Source organism: Tetrao urogallus, assembly GCF_951394365.1.
Source record: "Tetrao urogallus genome assembly, chromosome: 1".
NCBI classification, from domain to species: domain Eukaryota; kingdom Metazoa; phylum Chordata; class Aves; order Galliformes; family Phasianidae; genus Tetrao; species Tetrao urogallus.
The window spans coordinates 58256653-58280670 of record NC_136813.1 but is presented as its reverse complement, the minus strand read 5'-3'; the positions used below and the strand labels follow the sequence as shown (position 1 = coordinate 58280670).

The 24018-nt window shown below is 38.5% G+C and overlaps 1 protein-coding gene across 1 annotated transcript; it reads left to right on the top strand.

Moving 5' to 3' along the window:
* Nucleotides 1-625: 625 nt before the first annotated feature.
* Nucleotides 626-19325, top strand: DCUN1D2 (defective in cullin neddylation 1 domain containing 2; the record flags this gene model as incomplete). Its single annotated transcript, XM_079544423.1, has 6 exons — nucleotides 626-839; nucleotides 2975-3143; nucleotides 3811-3941; nucleotides 15077-15159; nucleotides 17880-17976; nucleotides 19246-19325. The coding sequence occupies exons 1-6, from the start codon at nucleotides 665-667 to the stop codon at nucleotides 19323-19325; spliced, it is 735 nt and encodes a 244-aa protein (XP_079400549.1). The 5' UTR covers nucleotides 626-664.
* Between the last annotated feature and the right edge of the window lie 4693 nt (nucleotides 19326-24018).

Here is a 24018-nt window from a genome sequence, read left to right as displayed (position 1 = left end):
CTTTTTAGTTTCATTATAGCATTCAACGCGTCTCTAGCACGTGCTTTATTTTCACTTGGCCTTCTGTTGGCAGAAGTTATGTAAAAATGGGAGAAATACTTCTGTCTTCTCAAGTGATCATTTAAAAGAATGAAACTTTCCATTAGTGCTAGGAAAATGTCAGGAAAACCACTAGGCAGATTTCTGTTTTCTTCAGTTTACAGAGGACTTGTACAGAACCTGAGCTTCTGTACATTGGGCCTCTGTGGTTCCTTGTGTTTATAAGCAATGGATGTATTTTCAGAAGATAGCCATATTGTTATATGATGAAATTTGTGTTTGCTCGTGTTACAGAACAGAAAAACGCTCTTGCATATGTGAGCAGTAAAGCAGGAATACAAATTGATTACTGTCAGAATTTTTGCTGTTAAAAATGTATGTATAGATGCTGTCATTCATATTTGCAGAAGAAAATGCTGTCTTTTTAACTGCAAGAGAGCAAGGCTTTTGTCTTCCTGTAATTCTGAAGCGAAGGTTCAGCAAGAAAACTAAAACCTTTTAAATATAGACATTAGTAGTAGAATGCTGAAACAAACTTCTGGATTAGCTTCATTGACTTTCCTGCTTCTTTTGCATCCCAAAGCATAAGCTTAAATCATCTCAGAAGGACAAGGTCCGCCAGTTTATGGCGTTTACTCAGGCTGGGGAAAGGACTGCTATATACTGCTTGATGCAGAATGAATGGAAGCTAGAAGTGGCAACAGACAACTACTTCCAGAATCCGGATTTGTACTACAAAGAATCCATGAAGAATTCAGTAGACAGGAAGAAATTAGAACAACTGTATAATCGATACAAAGGTAAGGCTTGTTTTTCTTTTCTTGTTGTGGGTTTTGTTGTTGTAATTATGTCATTTGGGTGGTATCACTCTGGCTCATCCCTCTGCCACTCTGAAGGAGCTCTAAGGAAAGACTGTGAACTTCTGCTATTCGCTTTGTGTATGCAGCACTGAGATAAGAATGAGAAAAGTGTGATTTTTCCAGTAGGAATTTATTTTGAACTCTACAGGAGTGTGTGCCAAAGTTGTGTATTGAACACTAAGAGCATTTAAAACCTACTGTGTGGAAATCTTGTCAGCTGCATATGTGGAAAGGGGAGTAGAGCTTATTATGGAACTTAGTTGATTTACTGCTGCTGGCTGCTATAAGATACATGGATGATGTACTTTGTGCAGCAAAAGAACTCGCGTGATCCTGTACTAATATTTGGAGGAGTTTCGTTCAGATATACTAGTATTTCTTTGCTTTGAAATCAAAAAGCATTTCAGGTAACATTACAGCTAGAAATCTGTCTGAACAGTAAAATAAAAACCCTCAGAAAATTAGTCTTGAATCTCCATCCTTGATTTACTCTTTGCACTTGCCTCTTCCTGCAAAAATGATGTGTCTGTTTGGATGGGCTTGGTAGGAAAACAGGGAAGTGGGATTAAGACAGAGTTGTTTCTTCAACAGCTGATTATTTTTTTTTTTTAAACTTCATTTCTTAAAAAGAACAGAAATAATAAAAGGAAGAGACAGTAGCATAAGAACATATGTGATCCAGGTAATGATGCTTTTGGGAATGTGGCCATCTGATATGAATGCATGCGTTGTTCTTTACATTTTAGTGCAGAGCATGCAGGAAGCATCATTACAAGCTGCTGCTGGGATCCATAAATTTTGTGTTCTAAAAATTAACTCTTAACAATTAATCAACTATGATTTTATGTACTTTTCCTAATTGTAATGTATGATATGCTTCATATACACTTTATCTTCTTATCATACTATTTCCACTCTTTCTACTCTTGAAATCATACGTTCTACTTTGAGCATAGACTTTCTTCAATACTTCATTATAAGGTGATAATGGAGAGACAATCAGAGAAACTGTAGAATTTACTCTGTGTATGTGGAAAAAGTCTAACTAGTTAACCACTCTGTTCTGTGTCTTAGAGATATATATTTTACTGTTGTAGTGTGTCTGTATATACTTGTGTTTTGGTCTTTGAATATTGATCTTGGGGATTGTTTGGTAAAAAATATATATGCCAACTCACAAATGCCGTAAAGAATATAGAAATTTGGTCAAAAAACCTACAAATATTATTTATTAGCAGTATTCTAGCAATGGCAAACTGTCCCACTTGTGTCTGTGAAAGAAAGCTCAGCCAGTTATCTGTCTGGCTAGCAGCACACCTCTGCAATTCTAGCACAGATCACACTAAAATTATAGCCTTAAAACTTTCCAAAGATTGGAAAGAATACAATTAAGGGCTTGATTCCTTGATTTCAGCACACGTGCATTCTGCTTTCAGATCTTCAGTTACTCTCAAAATATGTAAGAATGGCATTTTACCTCTCTTAGAACTACATCAGGTTTAGCTTGAGGCCCTGTTATGCTGAGGTGTTGTTTGAGCCATGGTGCAGTAACCTTCCTAACACATGAAAACCAAAAATGCTTCAGTCAACTGTGGTCTTTAAACAGTTGTAGTGTGTTTTCATCTATCTCTATCAGGAAAAATTCTGTGGGCTTACTGGGTAGGTTTTTGTTTAGCTGGTTAATAACTTTACAACATGCTAACCAGTCAATACGTTGCCTTGTGATGAATTTACCAGCTTTACTGTGTTGTAGATTCGGTCAGGCTTATTTCTTTCTGTTAATTCATATCTTGCACAGAGCACGATGGAGAGAAGATATCTGTTTTGTTAATGTTACCTGGGGAATGTAGAAAATAATCACAAGCCAGTTCTTAGGGAAGCTAAGCAGAAAACTTATTTCACCTACTGTTATTCTTCAAGGTACTTAGAACTAGATTTCAAGTGAAGACATTTGTGAAGCTTAAGTAAAACCAAAACCTTGAATTTTGCAGCGTATCAGAATTGTGCTGATGATGACTATTGGTAACTATTGTTCTGAATAATTACAGTGATCCTTTTTGTATTTTCAACTGCAGACCCACAAGATGAAAATAAAATTGGCATTGATGGAATACAACAGTTCTGTGACGATTTAAGCCTGGACCCTGCCAGTATCAGTGTTCTGGTTGTAGCGTGGAAATTCAGGGCGGCTACTCAGTGTGAATTCAGTAAAAAGGAATTTGTAGATGGCATGACAGAGCTGGGGTAAGTATGCATGTCTGTGTAGTTCAAAATGCAAGGCCTGAGCTCAGTTTCTCACTAGAACATTTGAAAAGCTGGTTGTAACTGTGCTGAGCTTAACAGCTGCTAAAGACCTGTAGTGTCCTGTCATCCTTACAGCGGTACATTACTGCACAACCTTAACGATGGGCTTGGGAAGGCAGAAGTAGAATGATTCTTATAGCACAGCAAGGAAGAGAGATCTTGTAGAATCATGGAATATCCCAAATTGGAAGGGACCTGTGAGGATCCTTGAGTCCAACTCCTGACTCTGCATGGAACCACCCAAAAATCAGACCTGATTATATCATTGTCCAGATGCTCCTTGAACTTGGCAGCTTGGGTCTGTGACCATTGCCCTGGAGAGTCTGTTCCAGTGAGGTTTATATGGTCAGCTTTAAGAACAGAATAACATCTATTGTTGAATTCATAAACTCATGAAGAGACTGCAAAAGCAATCCTGCTTTGGTTGTGTGCTTATGAAGTATAATGTTCCATTTCAATTTGTTTAGTAAAGGTGTATGATTGTTCATATTTTTGAAAAGGCTTTCCAAAAAGACCTCCTCTTTTTAAGGTAACTGTTATTTTGTTTTGTTCTGAACTAATCCTTAAAATAACCAGCAGTAAAATAATGTAAACTCTTTTGCAACAGGTGTGACTCCACAGAAAAACTAAAAGCTCTATTGCCACGACTGGAACAGGAACTGAAGGATCCAACAAAGTTCAAAGATTTTTATCAGTTTACTTTTAACTTTGCAAAAAATCCTGGACAAAAAGGTCTAGGTAAGTAGAAAAAGTGGGGAAAATATGTAGAGGCAGTGAACTGAATTCCTAATACATCCAGTAATGTAGTTGTGTCATCAGTGATTCTGTAGTAAACTTGTTGTGGATCATTTTTCCTGAGTTGTCCTCTCTTCTGTTCTCTCAGTTAATCGCTTCTTTAATATTCACGTGGTACAAATAATTTAATAGAGATTTCTGTTAGTTTTGATGTTCTCTCCTCTTGTCAAAGCAGTTCTTAGACCTCTGACATAAAATTATGTTTAAAAAAAAAAAAGGAAAAACGAAAACTGAGCTAATGAACTTGTGTTTTCTGTTTTGTTCAGAATAAAGCTGAAAGAAAATCTCAGTGTGAGCTTGAAAAGTGAGAGAAAACTCTGGGCAGAAGTTATTGTCCTTTTTAGAATTTTTAGCTTTAAGCCACAGCTTTTATGTGAAGTTTGAAGAAAAAAAAAAAAAAAAAAAAATTTATGGATTCGGTTCAAAGCTAGTGAATAGAAATAGGCGTGCAGTGTAACAAGTATTAGTGGAGTATTCTCTCTAAATTCTGAGATTTAGCCAGATCCGTGTCTTGTATTGCTGTAGTAAAATGGATACGTTACTTAAATTCAAATGTTTTATTCTCAAAAAATCAATATTTATAGCATCATTTCATCATCATTGTTCTGTTTGTGTAATGGTTAAGAGGAAGTTTCACTCAGAGGGTGGTGACACACTGGAACAGGTGGATAGTGATAGGACAAGGGGAAATGGTTTTAAACTGAGACGGGGGAGGTTTAGGTTAGATATTAGGAGGAAGTTTTTCACACAGAGGGTGTTGAAGCACTGGAACAGGTTGCCCAAGGAGGCTGTGGATGCCCCATCCCTGGAGGCATTCAAGGCCAGGCTGGATGTGGCTCTGGGCAGCCTGGTCTGGTGGTTGGTGACCCTGCACATAGCAGGGGGTTGAAACCAGATGATCATTGTGGTCCTTTTCAACCCAGGCCATTCTATGATTCTATGAAGTGTTTGGTTTCTTTTTTGCCTAGCCACTTTTCTGTGTCTGCATCACTAGATAATGTACGTTAATGAGTAGTCTTTCTCAAAAATTGTTGGAAAGTAAGTGAAGTGGAGGAACAGAATGCTGATTTGGGCTTCCTCAAACAGTGGTGTCTGTTCCTCATCCTTTAATGAGAATTTCTTTGAATAACTTGGAATGCTTTTAGTCAGTTTCGAGTTTCCCTTTATCTTTTGCTGCAATTTTTTTTTCTCATTACTCTTGTCATTTTTTCATGGGTCACATGCCACCATTTCAGACAAAAAGGAAATAGTTACACAGTGGTTCTGAGTAGCTGGTTGGAATTCAGGTTCATCAACTAGTTGTTTGTTTTCTTGCCTCTCTTCATGATGAAGTCTAGTTCTATCAGACTGCAGGAAAAAGTTATGGTGGAGGCTGGAGTTTCTGGAACACCTGAGGAAATATTACAAATAGTTTCCTGTTTTAATTGGCTCTATTCCAGCTTGAAAGTCGTACTTGGGAAATACGTCTAAAAAGCTTTTCACCTAAGTCTGTACAAAGAGAGGGGAGGGAAGGCAGCCCAACCCAGATTATGGAACTGAATGTACTGTTTATTTGACATGAGGAGGAAAAAGGAATCTACTTGTGTTCCACTACCTTTCTTTATTTGGTACAGAGGCCCTTTCATTTGTAAGTGTCTTCTCTGTTTGAAAGAAAGGTGCTTCTTAGCAATAAAACACCAAAATGTCGTCTTGCACTAAAAAAGTAAAGTTTTAGTGAGATAAACTATGCAGTGCAGAAAGAAAGTGTAAAATATGCTGTAGAAAAAGTTGATTTGAACTGTTACTGGTGTCAGGTTTGAGGAATTATAATAATTCTAACAATACTTACAATGTCTTAATTTCAAGTGATGCCTAATTCACAGTAACTTGGGGATGGTTTTGGTTAAGCTCTGTTTTGCTAAGGTGACTCTAGATATTAAATCCAAAAGCTATTTCTCTTATTTCTGTGGAGATGCAATTTTCTGTTCAGTGTAAATTTGGACTGCATAGGTTGAGTAGAAAAAGGATGTGGGCATGCATGTTGTCTAATATGCATTTTTGGGTTCTTCAGGTCACTGATAGCTTAGACAAACAAAAATTGGTTTGGACACCAACACCACATTGATTTGGAATTGTACTTTTCTCAAGAAATGCTGTTAAATTCAGTGGAGCAGAGAAGTAGACAAAAACAAAATAGACTGGTGTTTACTTGGTACTGCTTTCTCCTCTGATTATTCTGAGAGTGATTATTGTTCTCTTTCAGCAAAAAGTTTTTCAGCAAGTTCAGTCAGTTGCCCTTCAAAAGCATTTCTATGTGCTGAGAGCTCTAGTATTTTCAGTTGCTTCTAATATAGGATTAGGTACTTTTTTATTGCATAGTGTATATTCTGTACACTTTGTATTTTCTGTTTGTTCCTCTTTACTCGTTCTCTCCACAACTATATGGAAGCAGGTGGTATTTGAGTCCCTATGACTGCAGGGCGTATTGTCGAGGAGATGCAGGAACGTATCTCATTGACAGACTAAGCCCACTTCTTTCTTATTCCAGTGTGGAGCTGGTAGAAACCTCTATCTAACTCTATCTAGATCCTTTTAAAGTGCAGATCTCTTCTTCCTTTCCATGTGCAGACTGGATGACATACAGTGCTGTGTAAACATAGATGCTCCTAAGCTGTTGTCCTAGCCGCTTTCCTTAATTTTTTTTCTGATGATGTACTTCAGTGATAGTGTTTGCCTATCCATTTCCATACCTTCACATTTGAATTAGGCTTGAAGACTGTAAGCTTACAGAAAGAATGAAGGTGAATAGAATTAATAAAATGGAAATAACAAAAGGAATTATTTTCTGCCTTTCAATTGGGAAATATTTTAATGTGATTTTTTTCTGAGGCTTGAAGTATGTACTGCTTCCTCTTACTACACAGGGAACTACAGGGAACTAAAACCATGAAGTCTGGTAGCTGTTGCACTCATTGCTTAGGGCAGTGACCTGCAGATGGAAATAACTTCTTCATTCTCAGGTATACATATGACCTGTGAATACTCCTATTTGACAACTAGTGTCAGTGACAAACTGATGCTCTAGTAGTGAATCAAGTTCTTTGCTTGATTTTTTTTTTTTTTTTAATGTTTTTGATTACTGTTTAAAAATAAATAAATAAATAAATAAAGCATCTGTTGTTCACTGTGTTCAATGGTATGCAAGCAAGACATCCTGCCTTGCCTCTTCAGTTTCAGTAGTTATCTGCAGAGTCTGGGGTCTAATTGGCGTTGATCCTCTGGCTGAAAAAGTTGGGCAGCCACTGCCTTTTCTTAATATACTCTTAAATTTCTGACAGCAGGTCTTGTACATACATGGCAGAGTTTATTTATGGTTAGATTTTTTTCTGTTTTTTTTTTTTCCTGTAAATTAAATCCATGTTCCTGAGTTCTGAAGCTCAGTACTTACACATCTACCATAAATACGTATACAAGCATTTTCCTACAGTTAGTAAAAGCTTCTTACGTATCTGGCATATGTATGTCATCCCTTACTCTCTAGACTGAGTTAAAAACAAATATGCTGGTAATTAAAGTAAACAAATAAATCTTCCAAATGATCTATTATTTCCTTTGCAGTCCAATTGATCTAACTTTCTCATCTTGTAGGTAAGAAAAAAGTTAGCATTCCCTGTGCCTTCGATATTTTGCTCCTTGTTCTACAACTCAGTATTGTTTTTTTTTTTACATTCTAACACTGACAATATCTGCATTCTGTGGTCTATTATTTTTCTTGTTTTCTGCAAAACTGCAATACACTCTCTTGATCCCTGTCTTCAGTTTTTGCAGTTGATTATTCCTACTAACTGTATTGCTTTGCACTTCTCCTTAATGAAACGCACCCTGTTTAAAGTATTTTGGGGTGTTTTGGGTTTGTTGTTTTTTTTCTTTCATTTTGTGTAGATAACTTTGAATTGTAATCCTGTGCTTTACCGTGCTATGCTTTATCTAGGTTTTGTGTAAGTGGTAGATTTAATTAAGATTTCCTTTGTTGTATCATCTGAATTATGTGTTGAACACTGTTAGATACAGGATTGACTCCTATGTGTGAGTCATGTTTTCCTAGTTCGGAAAAGAACAACTGAGAATCAATACTTCAGTGTGGTCTTCTAGAAGCACCTTTGACTTCTGTGGAGTCTAAAGTATGACAGGTAGCAGTTTGAATTTGTTTCAGTGTACTGTGATGAATTTTGCCACATCCAACTTCGCTTTCAAAACTGAAGTTCTAGAAGTTCTTTTGAGGATTACTGTCAGTCTCCAGAGAAACTTTACCTGGAGCGTACCTCTGGGGGAGGAAGAAAACAAACCAAAGTGTTCATATGTCCCAAACATTTCTTTTCTAGGAGACAGCATCTTTTATTTATTGACATTATTTGTAAGGAAGGGAGTAGAAAGGAATGGAAGGACTTTTTGGTGATGGAGCACTAAAAAAAAAGAACCAAAAAATGAAGAATTTTAGTGGTACCTGACATCGTTTTCTTTCATGGCGCAGTGAATCTCACTGCAGGAAAGCAGTCCTGGCTTTTTTTTGGCAGTTTTGTGTTGGTTTTATTTCTTTTTTAGAGCCACCTGTCTTCTACTGCTTCTTTAATTTCTTTTTATTCTATAGTTTCCCTCAGAGCAAGATATTCTGCCTTTACATTATTAGTTGGGAGGAATCCTCTCCAGTAAATTCAGTTGCATTGATTCCATCTTGCCCCAAAGTAGGCACAGAGTTCAGTGTTCATTCCGAGAGGTAGGACTGCCTTTTATATTAGTCTCTTTCTTTTCCATGGTTTGGTGATACCAGGGAATCTTTCTCTTTATATCTGCAGCACTTCTGTCTCTGTAGTCTCATCCAACTTGAATTCCATTTATTTTTATTAGCTTGATAATGTTAAGTAGTATGCTTCTGTCTGAACACAGGCTCTTTAAAGGATAAAAGTAGTAGCAGTCCCCTTAGGTGATAGCTCATGTAAGTAGTGAGATGCAGGAAGCAAAAGCGTATTACCAGGATTTCCTTTAAAACAAAAGCTGTGTTCTGATTGCAGTGCTTAGGATCCAACTGTCAAGTCTCTTTCAAATATGCCTGAATAGATTTGATTATTGTCTACGAAAAAGATGTCTGTTCATGAGTGTTAAATCTATTGCCCTCTGAGTGGTGGACAGAATTTGGGAAAAGAGAAGTTCCACAGAGCAGTGCCATCTCAGTGGCTGCGTATTAAACCAGCAGACACAATATTTGGATATGTTAAGGTTCATCTGAGGGCTTTGTATTTTTTAGGTAATGTGAGAGGTACGGTTTATTAAGGTCCAGTTTTCAAAGAGACTTTGACAAAGAATTACTATGGATAACTGCTTCTGCCTGTTTAGTCTGCCTTCTCATAGTCTTGCTACTGTATTTACTGTAATAACTCTTAAGCTTTGCCAAACGTACTTGGAGATCTTTATCTCACCTTTCACTCCAAGTTTTAGCTTTTTCAACTACAGTCAGTGAAATTTTGCATCCTAGCTCTTGTCTGATTAAAGAATAAGATTATAGACCTTCGGTCATGCTGTGTAGAGAGCAGTCGAGATTTCCAAGGCCACTGTTCAAGCACAAAACAAGGCCTTAGCTCCATCTTTCCTTGTTTTGTTTTTGAACCTGGTACTTACTGTGAGTCTCTTAATGGATCTCCCTTTTGAACCTCAACAAGATTTGTTCAAGACATTCCTCATGCTCAGGACTTTAACTACAGTTTGTTTCAGCATAGTGGAGGCACTTAACCCATTCCTTCACAGTCTTCAGCTTTCAACGTGGAAACAAAAAGATTTGGTCCTTCGTCACTCCTTTGTGGTCCCTTCACCTACTTACTGGCTCAAAAGGTTGTGCTTCCTTCTCTCTGCCAGTTTCCTGGGATCAAGCAAGACATGATACATGAAGAGGGCATTCAGACTTGAATCAAATGTTACCTCAAGACCAGAAGAATGACTATCTTTGCATCCGGTATGTGGACTTCAAGGAGGTTGCATCTTCTGTGAGCAGATGAGTATAATGTGCTCTTTTTAATTGAAGCAGCATCATCTTTAGCTTTCATCATAGCGTTATCTCAAGTTTGAGAGTCTTTAGTGAAGCTTAGCCGTTAGACGAGGATATCGTTTTCTTTCTTGCTAGTTATCAACATTTCCTTCACTTTCTGTGAAGAATTAGATTGATCCATTTGTAGAGTGCTTGTGAGAGTGAGTAGATGAAGAAACTGAGGGAATTCAACAAATTAATTTCATGTTTATTTTGGAAGAGGTCTGCGAATACTGTATTTTAGGTGTTTGAATAGCCTTGGTCTGTCTGTATGGTCTTTGTTCTGTTTTTGTTTGTTTTTCATTCTGACAATACCTGCTATTTAAGAGAAATTTAGTCTAGAACATGGTGCTGTGATGAAAAAGGCTTATAGTGGCACCAAAGATGAGGTATAACTTCCAGTTCTTGTAATGCCTTGTTGATTCTTTTACTCAGATTTGGCTCTTAATTAGGATATGTATATCCAGACAACTTTAAGTCATCAGTTATTGATTGTTTGAACTGCACATGGAGAGATTTGGAGAGACAGAAGGCTGGTAAGACTGGCTATAATCAGATTTATTATCCTGCACTCAAACTGACATTTAGATAGTTATCTTCTTCTAAACCTGGCTCACATTTAGAAGCAGTTTATCTGCTTTTGTACAGTTGATGCTCGAAATGTGAGCACGAAAGGTTCCTCATGGAATCAGTCTGCTTCAGCATGGCTGATACGGAGATAGAGTTAATAAGCAGTCAGACCCTCTGATTTCTGCAGAGATCTTCTGAAGTCCACATACTGTGATTCACCTCCCCGTCCACCAGAGACTTAATTCTGATGCTGTGCATTGTGTCCTCAAGCACAGCACTGGGGAGCTCCTGGCTAATGGTTTTGCCAGAAATAAATGGCTACAACTCAGCTGGATCCTGAGTTAAGCCAATTCCAGTGTTTGCTTCATACTCCTTTGCTTCTCCCCTCCTCTCTTTCTTCTATGAGAGTGCTCCTAATTGTAGATCAAGGTTGTTTTGCTCTAAACATTTGACAATTTGCTGAGGGGTTTCCAGGTTGAATCCTAATGGTGTTTTCTTGCTATTCTATGTAGATTTTACTTGTTTGTAAAAGAAAAATGCTATGATTAGGAAATAAACTATTTTTGTGTCCACATCCTCTGTAATTTGGAGGCCCAAGAAGACAAAACTGTTCGGAGGTGAGAAATCAAGGAATCAAGTAACTCACTGAATCTTGCAAATATTCATCTGATGTTTTTTTTGGTGAGGATAGTATGATAGTTTAGTTCTTTAGATTCACACTTGTTTCCACCATTTCTACATGTGCACCAGTTGGTTTGGGTTTTTTTTTTTGTTTTTTTGTTTTTTTGTTTTTTTTTTACACAGTGCCCAGGAATTTTATTGAAAGAAAATAATTATTTGTGCAATGTAGGTTTTGTTTTAGCTTTATAGATATGATTTTTTTTTGTTGTTTTTTTTTCCTGTGACCATAGTAAGGAAACATGAGGAAAGAGATCAAAGATATTAACCCAATGATCTTTTAGGGCAAATTACATGACTACAAGGAAAACATCTGAAGTTCAGTCTCTCATAAAGGTTTAATATAATATTTATCATAGGCAGTTGAATGATGAAATAGATTTGTCTTGCATTTGTCCAGATTACTGTACCTACCATAGCATAAAAAATTAGAGCTTCTTGGATACTCTTGTTTTCAGAGTTGTAGAATAAGATTTGGTTAAAGCAGTGAGGAAAGAAAATCTCAAGTGAAGGAACTCTTCGCTCTGAAATTTTCATTTCAGACTCCTCAGGTTTTTTTTCTTGTTTATTTGTTCTTTAATCTTTATTAACTTATCTAAAAGCAACTCTTTCCTCCCATGATCTTTGTTACATTCTTAGCTAATTTTCTCTTTTGAATCTGAAAGTGGGGTAACACTACCAGATACTTCCTATTACAAAAAAGTTCTGCCCATGCAGTTAGTTGAGTACTCTTTGAATACTGAGCATGGGGCTCTTTACAGGCTGCTCATAGTCTTTCACAAAGATGACTAGAGTAACCTAGAAAAGCTTTATAACATCGATAAGAAGATAATGATTTGTTTCCAATCTCTCATACATGGTAGATTATACTATCATAATGCACAGAAAATAGTGTGCCAGTTACAGATTTTATGGGCAACCGTGCCTAATATTGAAGATTCTTATAAATCTTTTTTTTTATACTGGCCTCCAAATTAGCTATTTTGTTTTCTGCCTATTTTTTCCTCTCATGTCAGTAATTTAAATGAATTGGTTATTGTATTCTGACAGCTTCAAACATAACTGCATAAACAGCTCTGTTGGTAGTGCTGTCTGAGAGAGCTGGAAAGCTCTATTTGGCAGAGGGATGACAAGTGAGTGCTGCAATCCCAGAGTGCTGTTTTGGCACAGCAGGTCTAAATGAACTTAATTTCATGTCCCTCATAAATCCTACTCTCCAGTCATTTCCTTGCAATCTGATGATTTATCTGTTTTCTTGCTTCCTTGATTACTCGTGTGTACAGTGACTTCATTCCCCATATCTGAAATCAGAGCAAAAGAATAAAGAACTTGGTCTAATTTTATTTTTTTTTAATTTAGAAATCTAATCATGAACATTTTTGTGAACAGAATTAGGCATTTGGTCAAATCTTGAAAGTAGATACAGTCTGTCCAACTAGTAATGTTCTTTCTCCTTCTCCACAAGTTGTGTTAGTTTGGTATCTCTGGTCCTTGCTTAGATCTTAGTTTCCATAGGTTCATGCAGCTGTCTTTTCATTTCCAATTCTAAAACTCATACACTGATTTTTGTACAAAACCAGCATAATTACAATTTTTTTTTTTGTCTTTTATAATTGTTGCTTTCATAACTGTGCAGCACTGAGATACATATTCTTAAGACTGCATAAGAAATTCCCATCTTGCAAAGCATCTTTCTGTGGGATGCAGAATTCATGGCATGAGGCCAGAGAGGCTGTGGGGTCTTTTCCCTGGGGATCTCAGCACTGCCTGTCCACAGCCCTGGGCACCCTGCTCTGGGTGCCCTGCTGGAGCTGGGGTGGGCCTGAGGGACCCAGAGAACACTGCCAGCATCAACCAGCCAGTGGTTATGTGAAGGCTTTTTTCCCTTTCTTATTTGCTTCTGCTTTAATTTTATAGAGCTGTGCTCACTGTAGCAAATAAAGGAACTCCTCAGCATTAGAGTTTATTGATACTACTGTCAGCAGCCTGATGAGGAACTGAATCCTATAACAGAATCTGAAGGCCTGGTTTCTTCCAGCTGCTTTTAAAATTGGTGCCTAAGCTAGCACCATTGCCATTTGTTCTAATATCTCTAAGTTTTTTACAGGTGAGTGGTGAGTGCTGGAACAGGCTGCCCAGAGAGGTTGTGGATGCCCCGTCCCTGGAGGTGTTCAGGTCCAGGTTGGATGGGGCCCTGGGCAGCGTGGTCTAGTATTAAATGGGGAGGTTGGTGGCCCTGCCTGTGGCAGGGGGGGTTGGAGATTCATGATCCTTGAGGTCCCTTCCAACTCGGGACATTCTGTGATTCTGTGATTCGCATCGGTTCGTGGCCTCCTCTTTCCTTACTTTTTTTTTTCTTTTTTGGTATTACCTCTGACTAGCTTTGCTTCTTTGCCTGTACATTCTTCCATTTTTCAAGGAATATTTCATCAGAAGTATGTAAACTCTTGTGCTATGAAACTGTTTTTTCATCAAAGTACATTTTGCTTGATGCTTGCCAGTGCTTACGAGATCAGCTTGGAAAAGTTGAGTCTGCATAATGAAGCCTGAGTGAATGGAATCAAAGCCAGGCATTTCACAGTGTAGTTTAGGAACTCATAAGATTATTTGAGTTTCTCCCTTCCCGTTTCTTTCGCTTTTCATTTGGAATAACAGATACAAATAATTAATTTAAAATTTCTATCATCTTAGTCTGGGCTTCGCTCTCTATGAAACAGGCTCTAGAAAACTGGCTGTGTTGAAATCTGGAACTTCTCTTTCAGGTACGAAGCTAGGTGACACTGGCTTTTACTTTGTCATAGGACATGCGCAGTTCCAAATACCACACTCCCCTCTTAAAGGCAGGCCTGCCTTCCTTTACATCTGCTACTACCATAGTCTTTTTTGTTAAGTTTCATATTTGGTTTATACTTAACCTACACTAAAAGCACCAATTGAAAGCATTTTGTGGTTTGAGAAAGGATGTGCCTTTTGTGGTTGCACGACGACATGTGAATCCGTGACAGTGTTATCTGTGAGACTGAGCAGAAGCAGTTAGGTATTGCTGCTGAGAATGAAACCTGCCTTCAAGAAATTCTTTTTCTACCCTTATCCTGCATCTAATATTGCTCCCCCTTTTCCACTTGAACATGTGGCAGTGCTGCAGCCTCCTGGTAGTGTGCATAAACTGAGCCCTGCTGTTAGATTGCGGTGTAGAGTAGGATCTGCTTTATGGACTTAAGTTTTCAGCTTTGGTTCTAGGTGTTCTTCTGATAAATGATTCTGGAAGAAGAAAATTGTATTGCTGTAAGGGCTGCTGTAGAATTATTAGGCCCAGAGAAATAGTTTTTTCCACTCCCTCTTGTCTTTAAAATCCTATTCCAGCCATGCGTATCTAAAATGTGACAAACGTACAGTAATTGGCACCTGCAAATTTCAGTGTTTCGGTTGCTGTCAGTATGTGCCTCTTTTTTGCTTTGAGTCTGTGGACAGGTTTACTGATAACGGGTGTGTGTTGTTGCTGGAGCTTAATTGCATCTTTAACCCAGCACTGCTGGGCAATAATGGAAGGACTTCAATCTTTAGGACTGTAACGTTCAATATGCAATTTTTACCACCATCTCTCACTTTCTGCCTTTCGGGTCAGTAAGCACCTTTTTCTTCTGTCAGCTCTAAAAATTTTAGAAGAATAATTCATTTATATCATAACGTATTGGCTGTGGCATTGTTTAATTGTAACAGAGCTATTGCTTACAATGTAATGTAACGTTTGATGGTTTTGCTTTTTGTCTTGCAGATCTAGAAATGGCAATTGCATACTGGAATTTAGTCTTGTCAGGAAGGTTTAAATTTCTAGATCTTTGGAATAAATTCTTGTTGGTAAGTACACAGTCTCTTCATCCCTGACTGTTGTAGTCCGCAGTAGTTTGGCTCATGTGGGTGGTACTGTGCTCACTATAAAGAGACAGACTTTCTAAATGCCTCCTTCTGAAGTTCCTCCTTTTTGTAAGCTGATATAAGAGAGTCTTAGACCAAGCCAAAATAAATCTTCTTCATGTAACTTTCCAGTGGAGAAGAAAGCAAAAAGATGTAGCAAAGCAATAGTGCATTCTACTGGCTTAATCTTTTATCCTCCTACTTAACAATAACTTCTGCATGAAATGAGGCCGTAATTGCAGATTGAACTGATGTTGTCTTTATTCTCAAGACAGCAGTGATTGCTGTTAGCCACATATTTGTGCCATGCTCTGCCTTTAGTGGTATTAATGCATAAACTGTTTTGTGGTTGGTTGTTTTTTTTTTTTTAAAGTCAATTCTGTTATGACTGACTTAACCTGAGAGGCAACTTTTTAGCAGAAGTTCTTTCTCAGAGTAATTATTTTGACTCACTTTGGATAATAGCTGTGAACTGATCTTGACAACTTTGAATTATCAGTGCAGTTCTGTGGGCAGTGGAGTAAAGATGTATATATTAAACTTTAGAAATTACAAAATGTTCTTAATAAAGGAGTGATCTATTCATCCATGTTCCATTTCTATGTACTTGCAAAAAATGTATAATTTATTTGGACTTTTCAGTTTGATTTTTATCAGTAGTTCAGGAGAATAAAAAGTTTCTTCTGTACTTATTTCTATATTTTTCAAGTGTATACTTTTCATAATAATTGCTTAATTTATTTTTCTAATGTTTTGGGGCAGTATATTTTCTTCACTGACTATATGTATCAATTTCACTGAGAGAATTTATGAAAATATTTTACATATTAACTGCCTTAATACACTTAGATCTTAAAACATGTAAATACAGATATATATATATATATATCTGCAAAAAGTTCCATTCAGTGTGATCAAATCTGTTACAACAAACAGTTCTGCAGAGCTAGCAGTACTAATGTTATTTTGCTACAGACATTTAACCTGAACCAAAACTTTAGAAGAAATGCATGGATGGGGGGGAAAAAAAAAAAAAAAAAAAAAAAAACCACCTAAAAAAGCAGCAAGCTAAGGATTCTTTATGGTGTTATATTTTAGTTTGCGTGTTTGTTTTTAAGGAGCCTTTTCTAGGAGATAATGTTTGCTTGTCGTATCTTGACTGAAAAAAAAATATTTGTTTTGCTGTTGTGTTGGGTGTCAACTTCATTTTGATCAAGTTCTGGGTTTTTAGAAATGCAGTTTGTTAGTGCTGCTGATTATTAGTGCATTAAAAAATACAGAAAAACCCATTCCACCGAGCCTGTTTTTACATGCAGTTACAATTTCCTGCTGCAAATCAGATCTAGGTTTCAGGAGTGAAATTGAATTTCCAGTTAATCACCCCTGCTGACTTCATTTCATCTGTTGATACTGCTGCATTACTTGATCCTACAGCTCACAATTGCTTAGATTCTCCACAGTATCTTCCATACCATATGTTTCTGCTGCTTTCTTTTAGAGTAATTGAGGCACTTCACTGACCATCCTTTGAGTTGTTTCTGTTTGCTAAGCTGGCAGAAAACACCATTCAGATAAAACTGCATTTTTCTTTCTCTGGGCTAATCAGGAGGTTTCTCATGGGGGTCAGAAGAGTGCCAGAGCTTGCTCAGATTGTTCTGCAGAATTGTGTGGCTGGTTGTGGTGTGGAACAGAAAGGATGGAAAGAGAAGGGAGGGTTGCTTATGGCCAGATCCTTGATCCAGTTGATCAAGTTGGGGCCAGTATGGGGAAGTGGAGCAAGGTGTTAAGGTTCTGAAGGGGATTGAGAGGAAGAAAGAAAGAGAATGCAAAGGGTGACTAAAAGCTGAGAGAACACTGACTAGAACGGAAGCTTGTCTGCATGCTGCTCAAACTGGCCACGCTGGAAACATACTAGAAATTGGGCAAAGATGTGGTAATGGAGAATAGAACAAGTGGAGCAAATGCAGATGGGCACTACCGTGAAGGAACAGAATAATCATAGAATGGTTTGGATTGAAAGGGACCTTTTAAGATCACTTGGTTCCAACCCCTTGCTGTAGGCAGGGACATTACTCTGCAGACCAGGTTGTTTAAAGCCCCATCCAGCCTGGCCTTGAATGCTTCCAGGGCGGGAGCATCCACAGCCTCACTGGCAGCCTGTCCCAGTGTTTCACCACCCTCACAGTAAAGAATTCCTTCCTAATACCTAATATAAATCTACCCTCTTCCAGTTTAAAACCATTTCCTCTTCTCCTGTCACTACCTGCCCTTATAAAAAGTCCCTCTCCAGCTTTCCAGTAGGCCCCTTGAGGTACTGGAAGGCTACTTCACTAAAGGCTGAGATTATGGATCCAGAATGTAGCCTGGGAGTGAAAGGAGAAAGGCAGGTGCAAGTGCAACTGTAACTGTATTGAAAAGACAGACTAAGTAAAGGTAGGATGAAAGGGCTCAAGTTGAAGTGGTTGGGCAGTGAGATCCATAACTGGAAGTGCAAAGTACATGCTTTCTTTCTTTTCCACCTTTCTTAGTAGCAGTTTATTTTGTAGTTTCAATTTATTAAAATAAATAATTGTAAACCACCTGTTTTTGTGCATGTCAAAATAAAATACTTCTGTGGAATTTACAAATAGATTATATTGAACAGAAACCTTCTTCTTTTATAGGAACATCATAAAAGATCAATTCCAAAAGATACTTGGAATCTTCTGTTAGACTTTGGAAATATGATTGCAGATGATATGTCCAACTATGATGAAGAAGGTAAACAGTGTCTGAATATCATCAAAAATTGATACAACATTATTGAAATATTGCTTTAAATAAAAAACAGAATATAGAATCACAGAATGGCCCAGGTTAGAAGGGACCTCAAGAATCATCAAGCTCCAGTCCCCCTGCCACATGCAGGGCCACCAACCTCCCCATTTAACACTAGACCAGGCTGCCCAGCGCTCCATCCAATCTGGCCTTGAACACCTCCAGGGACGGGGCATCCACAACCTCTCTGGGCAGCCTGTTCCAGCACCTCACCACTCTCTTGGTGAAGAACTTCCCTCTGACATCCAACCTAAATCTTCCCTCCCTCAACTTAGAACCATTTCCCTTTGTCATGCCCATTATGTACTCTTTCAAAGAGTTGACTCCCCTCCTGTTTGTAGGCTCCCTTTAGGTACTGAAAGGCTGCAATGAGGTCACCCCATAGCCTTCCTTTCTCCAGGCTGAACAAGCCCAGCTCCCTCAGCCTGTCTTCTTAGGGGACATGCTCCAGTCCCCTGATCATCTTCATGGCTCTCCTCTGGACCCTCTCCATCAGCTCCATGTCTTTCTTGTACTGGGGGCTCCAGACCTGGACAAGTATTCCAGATGGGGCCTCACAAGAGCAGAGCAGAGAGGCAGTCACCTCCCTGTCCCTGCTGGCCACCCCTCTTCTGATGGAGCCCAGGCTACCATTTGCCTTCCGAGCTGCAGGAGCACACTGCTGGCTCATGTTGAGCTTTTCATCCATCAGGAACCCCCAGTCCTTCTCTGCAGGGCTGCTCGCAAGGGCCGCTCCTTCCAGTTTGTATGGATGCCTAGGATTCCTCTGGCCCAAGTGCAAAACCTTGCACTTTGCTGTGTTGAACCTCATTAGGTTCACCTGGGCCCACCTTTCAAGCCTGTTGAGGTCCCTCTGAATGGCATCCTTTCCTTCCACCATGTCAGCTGCACCACTCAGCTTGGTGTCATCAGCAAACTTGCTGAGGGTGCACTTGATTCCATTATCAGTGCCATTGATAAAGATGTTACCTGTTGCCAAAACGTTAAAGATTAAAAACTTGCTATAATATGTTAATGAAAGGTATATCATGGTGTGACAATATCTTTACAGGTAATATCTGAAACTGTTATGGTACAAGTGTCACAGTATTGCAGTACAGAGATACCGCAAACTGCAAAACTGTATGTTTTTTTTTTTTTTAATCTTTTTAGAGACTGTGCCAACTTATTGCCAATAATAATTAATTTCTGAACTGCATGCCTTCTCCTTAGGAGCATGGCCTGTTCTTATAGATGATTTTGTGGAATATGCACGACCGGTAGTCACAGGAGGAAAGCGTAAAACTTCCTAACCGCAGACTCATCAACGTGGACTAAATGCACAGTCTGAACTGCATTAGGTAATGAAGATTTGTTGGCTGATAGCTGTGCACATTGTTGCTGGTTTCAGTGGTCGTGGTGAGATTCCAGAGACAAAATGGAAATTCTTCCTTTCTGCCTAACGAAAATGATGGTTGAGTTGTGGACGTTTCATGAACAAGCTCAGAAGATGGTCCAGGCTGGTTGCAGGCTATTGGCTTCAATTATTGTACTGGTTGTATCATATAGGATGTAGATTTTGCATGATTTTATACTTTGGAGAAGTTTAACTAGAGGCCATTTTATTATTGAAGTTTTGACAGCACAGCATGCCATTGAGTTCATGATCCAAAGTGAACACCAGCAGTCAAATAAACAGAACTGTATTATATTGTACCTATATTAAAGGCAGTATTTGTGGTATATAAATTAAATCCCTAAATAAAACTTATGCAGTATGTTGTGTTTTTATAAAAGTTAGCTCTGTGGATGTCTTAATAGAGAATTGTAAAAAAACATGCTGTTTATATTTGTATTTATATTTGTAAGCCTTAGCTACAGAGATTGATCACATCCAGCCTTTTATCTTCCACTGAGGCTGACTTCTTCATCACTGTGTTCTTGAAGTGCTTGCACATGCGTTGCTGAGAAGGAGCTGCTTCTCTATCCTGTGTTGTGACTTCAGCTTTTTGTTAACCATTTTAAAGTTGACTTTGTGCAACCAAAGATGCTTTTATAATTCACGTTTGATATCATTATTCAGCTAGTCTTTACATATTTTTTTTTAATTTGAAATAATGGATTGGTAGAATATAACTTGTAGCCTGAAACATCATCAGTTCTAGCAAGATTCAACAACTTGGGAATGCAATTCCTGACACATCTCCTAGAATGTAAGCATGCATAAGCCTGGGCGCTTCAGTAGTTGGCTTCGACTTTGGAAATAGTTAGAAGTAAAGAAACTTCACATTAATCATGATAGTCTCTGGATATTTTGTATATTCAATGATGTTTATGTGAGGGGGGGGGAAAAATAGCATCACTGATCTCAAGGCTAGTCGAATTGGATCTGAATGTGCTTTTCTCCCCTCTCAGTAGCTATCTATTATAAAGTGCATAAATGTCAATATCCTTCTTCCCAATGTCTTCCAATGCTTAAGCACAAGGCTTTTTACACAGGGCTCTTCTAAACACTACCTCATCAAAAAGAGGTGGCCATAGCTTCTGTCAAAGTTTGTTAAAGCAAGGATTTGCTAAAGAATATTTACAGGTATGATTTAATATGTGCGCTGTAATCAGAGCTGCATAAATAGAAATAGAAGAATTGGAGAAGATTTTGCATTAAGTTATATAACATATCTATTTGGATCACATCAGGTAACTTCAGTATTGCATGATCTTATTCCATAATTGTGAGGATATAAAAACTTATAAAACTTAAAGTCTTCTTTTTAAAAAAAAAACCCTCTAAATATTAGTTTCACGTAAGCAGTCAGCTTTCGTGTATGGCGGTGAAGCCTACAAGAACAAATGTACATACTGCATACAGAGAGCTTACCAACATTCTTCTACTTGAGAAAACTTCAGTTGTGCATGATCTTTAAAAAGCAGGGCTTACAAATTAACCAATTTTCTATGTGTAGGGAGATAGCAGGCAAGTCACAAATGCCCAACTAGTTGGTTAGTATTCATCTTCTCACCCAAAGCAGTTTCTAAATGTTGGATCTTGCATGACAGCCACTAGATGTCAGTGTCTCAGTCTTCAGGCGCTTACCTGTATTGTGCAGGAAATGAGCCTGTTAGTTAACGCGTACTCTGACTTTCTGACTTTCTTCTTAGAAGGGGATTTGTGTACATAACTCCAGCATTCTATGCAAGTCAACAGAGATTTAAAAACAGTATGACGCTCTTTGTAATGCATTCGATTTTTCTACTTGGCTTACAACTAAAGATTTCTGTGTCTGTCCTGTAGGCTTGGGAGAATAAATGTTACATCCAATGGCATCAACTGCTTCTATCCAGCCAATAGCAGTGGAGTGCTTTCAGTTCACTATGTCACTTAGGATGTACAGGTATAATAGAGCAGAAATTATTTAATCTATTGGTGTATTATATAATCAAACAGTTTCATAGCACTAGAGCTTGTGAAACGTGCTGAGAACTCCCTCAAATCAACCTGATGACTCTTTTATGTTTCAGGATAAATGTAGCATAACAAATGCATGTGGCTTGAGGCTTTTTGACTTAATAATCCGAGGAAGAAGGTGCTCAGCACAGTGTTCTATTTCCATACAGACACTATTGTTTGCCGCTCTTAAGCCTTGCAACAGAAGAGGACTGGGTAAAAGCGTAGCGGGATTTTTATTTTTCTTTTGCTCTTCCCAGTCTTTTACCCACTTGAAACCACCTGTGCACTTTACCTTCCCATAAATATGGAATAAGTATGGATTGTTCAAGCTTGAACAATCATAAAAGTAAATGCAAATAAACTGCTTTCGGATGATGACTTCCTTTTGAATTCTAGTATTTGCTGCTGTTCACTCTTACAGTACTCTCTGACTTAGTTTTTTTAGCTCATATACTGGTAACGCATAGGCTGATCAATTTATAATTATAAATGGTACAGAAATCTTTAAGTTGTTCCCTGCATACCATATTAGTTCCTAGATAAGCTGTTTGTATTTGTTAAAGTTGTTGCCAAGTTGTTTGGTTTTACATCCTAGAGCGTTTGAAACTGAGCCATAGGATTTGTACTTGCCAATTCTAAATTTAAATGTAATTTATCACGTGTGTCATTCCAAGAAGAACACACCCGCAGGCATCCATTTGTGCAATGCACCTGGGAGCTTTGCTGCCAAACAAGCTGTACGTGTGTGAATTTTGTGGCAATGGAAAAAGGAATAAAGGGACTTGGAACATAAGGGATCAAAGTCGGTCATGTGGGATCTCTGTATGGTTTTGTCAGCTTTCTGCTTTGGAAGCCTTGCAAGGACCAGTGGGATTTTGGTTTGTTTCAGTTAGTTTGTTGGATTCCTGCATTTTTATTTCACTGGGAAGAAGAGGGCAAGGGTATAACTCGACTTTTTTTAGCAGTTACAATGGAAACAAACGTCTGCCTGTTTTGTTCATCTGTGGCACCTTTAAGCTTTTAAGCAGCTTGCTGTGTTCAGCTGCAGTGCTGGATCCACTACGCCTACCCAATAGCGACTGTACTCTCCCATTTGCATCCTCAGTTTGTACTAACCACGAGATGTAACTGCAGGGGAAGTCTTGCTCAGTCTTAGGTTCTGAGTTCTGCAGGCCAATCTATGCAGAGACCTTCAGAGGTATGTATTCAACTGTCCTTAATTCTCTTCTGAAAGTTTGGAGCAAAATAGGTGTCCTCTCTGCTTTCCCCATGGCATGTCTGTCCAGCTTCTGCGATGCCACAAGTAACTCCTGTAACAGCAAAACTGCTGATGAGTCATGGCAAAAAATGGCAAACTTTTCCAACCTATAGCTTCCCTCAGCTTCCACCAACCCAGCACCTGGCTCATCTAGAGGCACAGCCCTTCTGAAAGGGAAAAAAGTCATGTTTTGAAATAACGAGACCTTGTTATTTTTTATTTTTTGGGGGAAGAAGTATTCACCAAAGCATGCTTTCTGACATTTGCATTGTAAAGAATGTAAAGAGTGTCCTGGGTAGAATAAGGTGAGATGGACACCTGTGATGCTCAGCTTTTTTATTGTAAGCCATTGATAGAAAGATCTGTGACCGCAACCACCTCTACACTCATAAACACAAGATGCCAAGTTCCAGATCAGTGGGTACAGTGTTCGCTTCTTAATGAGAAAACACCTGAAGAAGCTCAAGGACATTCACATTTTTATTAAGTGATCAGGATGCTTCCTCTTATTGGCTTGTGTAGCTGCTTGACATCCAGTGTTTTTTCTCTTGTGCCTCTTAGAAGCAATGAGATGCTCTGTGCTCTGCCATTTGTTGTTAGACAAACCCTATAGGCTTCATGTGATGTTGTAGGCTTTCTGTCAAGGCGGTAGAAAAGAATCAAGTCTATGCTGCAGCATTAAAGGAACATTTTTCTCTCAAGGCAGCGGTGTGAAGCAGCATAAAAATGATGCACCCCCAAGTAATTAAACAAGTAAAGGCTTTGCTTGTTTTTTTTTCCTGGGTCTCAGTGTCTTCTATAACTAGTACCGTTCTTAAAGATGTGATCCCTATGCCAGAGTGAAACCCTTCCCTTTGGTAGTCACATTGCATATCTGATACATCTGGCCAGGGTTAGTGAATAGGTTCAAGTCTAAGCAGGAGCTGGAACAGAAAACAGAACTGTTAAGAAGCCCTGTCTGGTATCAACTGTACTTCTCTGGGGTACAGCTCTGTATCCTTGGAATAGGTGAAATTTGAATCCAGGGCATTTCCTACTGAGCGTACTGACTGGCAGACTCACAGGTCAGGCACCTACAGCTTAGTCTTCTTTTACTCAAAATGCGAGGGGCTGTTGGTGGCAGCCGTCTCGGCTCATGCTCCGTTGACTGGAAGTAGCACATTTAAAGGACATCACGTGCAGTTTACAAATTAAACGAAAGCTCAGTTCTTTGTTGTGTTTTCAATCTAGCCTTATTTCCATTAGCTAAGGGCTTTGTTCCTAATTTGGGATACGTTACGAGCAGTCGAGTGTGCATGCA